Here is a 5,593-nt window from a genome sequence, read left to right as displayed (position 1 = left end):
GGGTCCCTGGGCATTATTATGTCGTGGGGGTTTCCTGACTGCAGAGCTTAACTCGGCGTGCCTTCTGTTAGCAGAAGGATGTTTCCTCCTGCTCGGTGGATTTAGTTCCTCAGCCGTTGGGCGTCTAGGGCTTCAGGGAGGCTGCCCGACCCTATTCTGCCTTTGATGCTGGGGATTATCTTGACCAGCACGAGAAGGTGGCTGTTGCTCAGGGTCCTGAAATGGGATATCCTGTTGAGCAGCAGATGGTTGCTCCTGCCTTTGAGGGCTTGCCGGTTGAAGTGGAGGACTTGGGTTTGGGGCCTGTTGTGATGGTGCACTTGGTGGCTGATCCGGTTGAGAAGTCGGCGTAACTTGTCCTTGGGTCAACTGAATGGCTGCTTCCAGGGAGGCAGTGGCATCTCTTTGCCGACAGTCCATGTCAGCCTGCCGCTCATTCAACTCTTGGCGTTGACGTTCGATTTCCCTCTGCTGCAACGCCATCGTTTCAGCCGCATTCTCCTGGTTGGCCCTCAGATTGGACAACTCCTCTTGCAACACAATCAGTTTTGTCCTCAGGGTTTCAGAATCCATTTCCTCCTCTTCGAAATCCAGCGATGTTCCGTCTTCAGTCACATTTGGTGGAGGAGGCTAGGTGGACGCAGCGCCAGAAGTCTGCCCCGTCTTTTTGGATGTTTTAGCCATTTGATTTTCTTGATAGTCTAGAATTCATCTCTCAATGAAAGCACCAAAATGTTGACCCTCAAATTAGTTAACGACATAGAGTCAGATAAACGATATGAAATGAGATGAAAACAAGAAGAAATTCAAATGGAAAAGTAAACGACACAAACGATTTATAGTGGTTCGACCCCAACTGGATGGTAATGACCTACATCCACTTAGTGTTCTTATTGATGTAGAGTCCCAATACTGTGATCAATGAACTAGGGTTCATGAGTTTCACAAGCCTTGTGAGAATTACAACGTGAATAATCACACTATAATTCTCTCTCAGGATTCAAAAGATCAAAAAGTCCCCTCCCTCGAGCCCTTTGATTCTTATTTATAGGCTTAAGAATAATACATGGGCCAATAGGCCTTAATTACAATTAAGACTTGCGTATCTAGGTAATAAAAGAAATTGTAATTAATGCGTAATTATAGATTTGCATAAATAAAGGAAATAAATGAAAGTATGCGACCAGGCTGGTCGCACATAAGTATGATGCTTCATAAACACATAACTTTCTGGTCGATGGCCGATCATGATACATTCACTTAAAGTCGTCATGTGCCTGCCACGTGTAGGTCAATTCTGCCACGTCATCAGGGGCCGTTTTTGGGTAAACAAAAAGAAATAAAAAAAATAAAAACGAGAATTAAAACTGGTCCTACATGTATCCTAGTTAGTGCCCAATCTTAGTGTTAATGGACTAGGTACCAACAGAACCATCCAAATTAAAAGTTTGAGGATTTTTGCCGCTATTTTTGGAGTTTGGGTATATATAAGTAGCAAATGCAAGAGTTTGAGTATTTATCCGCAAATACCCGTTTTGATAATATTTAGTGGCCCAAACGAAAAGCCCAAACGAAAAATTGGTTTCATAATCATCACATTCTTTCTCCTCTTTTTTCTACACACATGCACATCCACCCACCTTTTCTCCCTCGCGCCTCCGACTCACGGTGCTGTCTTGCTGTCTAGGGTTTATACCTTGGAGGTACTGACTCTCACTTGGAATTCAAGATTGATTTTTGATTTTCTTTGCATTTATGAGTTATGTTTTAAATATGTTAAGTCAGAAGGCCTTTGGTGAGGGTTTTATTCTTTTATTTAGAAGATGATATAGAAAATTAGAGTTCATGGTAAAAAAATTCTGGATGGTTAGTACAATGATAAATTTGAAATATTTTTTGGCTTTCTTTTTTCTTTTTCTTCTTTTGGTTTCCCATGGGAGTGTTTTTGAAGATTGTGTTTAACATTAGCGCAAAAATTTTAATGGCATAAACATGAGTAAATGTATCCTATATACACAAAAATCATTTAGACTGTACTTTTCAATATTCTTTTGAATCTTTGGATAACTGCACTGATTGATGTACTAGAGTTTTAAAAATATAAATAAAACAGTTGATAAGAGAAAGACTAAAGAATGCATGAATCTTAGCCTTGGCCAGGTGAATTGAAAAGGAAAGGTAATCTATATCTCAATTATGTTTTTGACACTCAAAATTGAGTTCAATATTTCTATTGGGTTCAGTTACTGCAAATACTGTATTTTTTTTTCTTTTCTCAGAGACTAAATTGTTCAAGTACTTATGAATCATCAGTAAGATTGTTAGACTATCAAACGCAAACCACCACTAAGTGTTTTGATAGTCTCTTCACTTTTTATTACGGAGGTGGTTTGCTTTGTGATGTTGTAATATACTTATATGTTTTTCCTTTAAATTGTAAGCCTTCTTATAGTTCGATTTGTTGATTTTGGCCAGATTTTTGTTTTACTATTCCAATTAAGTGAACTTTAAACAAGGAAGAGAACGCTTCTTTATAGTTTGGTTTGTTGATTTTGGTTTTACTATTCCAAATATGGGAACCCCAGAGAAGGAAGAGTACGCTGCATTTCAAGAGAAGGTTAAACGTACAGTTTATGTTGACAACCTCTCACCACAGGTTACTGAACCTGTTATGAGAAATGCTCTAGATCAGTTTGGCAGTGTAATTAGTGTACAGTTCATTCCGAACTACATTGTGCCTGGAAATATCCCAAAGTGTGCGTTAGCGGAGATGGAGAATAAAAAACAAGCTGATGCTGTTGTCTCTGTGATCACACAGTTCCCTTTCATGATATCTGGGATGCCTAGACCTGTGAGGGCACGCCTTGCTGAGGAGGAGATGTTTGATGATCGCCCTAGGAAACCCGATAGAAAAATACAATGTCGCTGGCTTGATCCTGGTGATCCTGATTTTGAAATAGCAAAGAAACTCAAGCAGCTTTCTCAAACTCATTTCAAAGAAGCTGATTTCTTGCTTAAGGTAATGTTCTCTTCTAGGATACAACTTTATTTCCTACCTGCAACTCATACATTCTTTGAATTTAATTTGTTTTCCGTACTATACACTAAAAAAAGTTGTGTTTTTTTCTTCTTCTTTAAATAGGAAATAGAAATTGTAATTTAGTAAGAGCAAAAGAAAATAGTATAGAATAAATTAAAGTCTGTGAATGTAGCTATGAAATAGGATAAATAGCCAACGCAAGCACAGACAAAAGCAATCCTAATTACTACACTGCAGGCTGTACTACAGCTTTCTAATCTGATTACAAGGTTGTTGCTTGCAAGAAGCAAAATACATAAGTTTGTTCTATAGAGACAACTTCTCTTGAGCCCAAAACAAAGTGAAAATGGCACACCTCCTGTTAGACCAGCTGTTCGTCTAACATATTCCAGGCATAATAGAAGTTCCAATTAGTGGCTGACCTGGGTTAGTAACTAATGTCCAAGTCAACAAGTTATACTGGGTGAAGGGCTGAGTGTTTAAGTGGTTATCCTAGTCAGCTAGGCAGCTATTCTAGTTAGCCTAGTTGTATTATAAATTGAACCTAAGTCAGTAGAGAGTCTTGTTGATTATTGTTGTAATTGTTGAGAGTTATTCTCTGTGGAGATATTCCAAGGTCTTGAATTGCTTGGAAAACCTTGTAACTTTGGTTCTGTTTTTCAATAAAGATTCACTCAAAGCATTCAATCAGTTGGTATGTATCACCTCCACATCACTTTCCCTTTCTTACTATTGCCACTTGACGAGACTGAAGTCTATTGTCAGGAGTGAAACACAAAATATGAGCATATAGTAACTCAATTGATTGGCAGTAATTTAAGTTTTTTTTTTAATGTATTATTGTTTATTTATCCAAGGCTTGCCTTTGAAGTTATTTTCTTTTACATTGTTTGTTGTAGAAACAACTACAAGAAGAGGAGAAGCTTGCAAAGAAGCAGCAAGAAGAACTCAAAACACATTATAAGAAGCATGAGTTGATGGATGGTGTGGTGGCTGATGGAACCGCTAAGCGCTTGGCACGTCATTATAACATTCGCCCCCCCAACGAAGGATAGGCTTTCAGATTAGGATCTCCCTCATGTCTAACAAGTAATGTCAGATAGATACTAGGTAACTGCACTAGGTAACTGCCTTTAAGGCTCCATTAGTGTGGTGAAACGCATTCGCAAATTTGTTTATATATACTAGGTTACTTTTCTAGATAGACAGACTGAAGTCACCCAAGAAACTGTTCTAATTCAAGTCCACCCAAACTTTGGGCATGTAGATGTAAATATGATAGATGTTTTTTGCAGCATCAGTTTTTTTTTACTGGTACTGGTGACTGGTGAGTACTGCGTATGATATTAGAAGCATATTATAGATGTTGCAATTGCAATGAGACCAATCTCATCTTAGTTGATAGTTTATAGCATCATTTATTTAGATTAATTGGTACCAACTTGACATTTAAGAATTTTTGAAGGAGAAAGGTAAGAGGTCAAGTTGGAGACATAGCACAAGGGGATTTGAGTTTCAATGAGAACAATATTGTGGAAAATATATTCTGAGATATTATTTCTTTGAGAGCACTGCCATTTAAATAGGCACTTTACAAACTATAGACTAATTTGGTATTAAATACCAAATATTCTAGGGTAATTACAATAGTACTAAATCAACTTAAAATCCTCCTTAAAAGGAAAAAATATATTGTGTACAGATTGATTTCTCATTCTTGAGGGATACCGAATTAATTAAAATAATAACAGAAAATAAAAAACAATATTTTCTACACCCTCCCTCAAGCTGGTGCATAGAGATTCCACATGCCCAGCTTGAAAACAATCTCATTAAAACTGTCTTTCGATAAGCTTTAAGTTAGAATATCAGCTTGCTGTTGTTTGTTGGGAACATACACAACACATAACTCTTTCTCTTCAATTTTTCTTTAATGAAGTGTCTATCCACTTCCACATGCTTCGTTCTATCATAATGAACTGGGTTATGTGCAATGCTGATTGTTGATTTGCTGTCACTATATAACTTTAAAGGCTTCGTTCTTTGAAGTTTCAGCTCTTCAAATATACGTTTAATCCATATTAGCTCGCATACTCCTTGAGCAAGAGCTCTAAGTTTCGCTTCTGCGCTACTTCGAGCTACTACTGATTGTTTTTTACTTCTCCAAGTAACTAAGTTCCCCCAAACTTTGGTACAATAGCCAGTGGTTGATCTTCTATCCTCAACTGATCCTGCCCAATCAGCATCGATGAATGCCTCAACACCTCGTTTTTCATTTTTCTTGAACAATAAGCCAGTCCCAGGTGTTTTCTTTAGGTAACGTAAGATTCTGTACACAGCTTCTAAATGTTCTTTAAGAGGATTGTGCATGTATTGACTAACCAGGCTCACGGCGAAAGCAATGTCGGGTCGGGTATGAGACAAGTAGATTAGTTTACCCACTAATCGTTGATACATTCCCTTGTATACTGTCTTCTCTTTCGTATTCTTTTTGTACTTGCCTTTTGGTTCAACTGGAGTTGCTACAGGTTTACAACCACTCATTTCGGTTTC

The 5,593-nt window shown here is 37.8% G+C and overlaps 1 protein-coding gene across 2 annotated transcripts; it reads left to right on the top strand.

Annotated features, from left to right (window-relative positions):
• Positions 1-1,547: 1,547 nt before the first annotated feature.
• Positions 1,548-4,427, top strand: LOC133818777 (ASI1-immunoprecipitated protein 1). 2 transcript variants are annotated; one of them, XM_062251824.1, is made up of 3 exons: positions 1,548-1,703; positions 2,476-3,019; positions 3,940-4,427. In XM_062251824.1, exons 2-3 carry the CDS (start codon positions 2,573-2,575, stop codon positions 4,093-4,095), a joined length of 603 nt encoding a protein of 200 aa, XP_062107808.1. In that variant the 5' UTR covers positions 1,548-1,703; positions 2,476-2,572; the 3' UTR covers positions 4,096-4,427. The 2 variants fall into 2 exon arrangements, with proteins under 2 accessions (XP_062107808.1, XP_062107809.1); XM_062251825.1 differs by having other exon boundaries at positions 1,559-1,703; positions 2,586-3,019.
• The last annotated feature ends 1,166 nt before the right edge of the window (positions 4,428-5,593 follow it).

Source organism: Humulus lupulus, chromosome 2 (assembly GCF_963169125.1).
Source record: "Humulus lupulus chromosome 2, drHumLupu1.1, whole genome shotgun sequence".
Lineage (NCBI taxonomy): Eukaryota > Viridiplantae > Streptophyta > Magnoliopsida > Rosales > Cannabaceae > Humulus > Humulus lupulus.
The sequence above is the reverse complement of the archived record's forward strand: the minus strand, read 5'-3'. Positions and strand labels throughout refer to the sequence as shown.

Excerpts from the sequence above, each read along its gene's own strand:
- LOC133818777 (XM_062251824.1), top strand. The coding sequence starts at position 2,573 with ATGGGAACCCCAGAGAAGGAAGAGTACGCTGCATTTCAAGAGAAGGTT. Across the intron at positions 3,020-3,939 it reads AAGCTGATTTCTTGCTTAAG|AAACAACTACAAGAAGAGGA; the intron begins GTAATGTTCTCT and ends TGTTTGTTGTAG.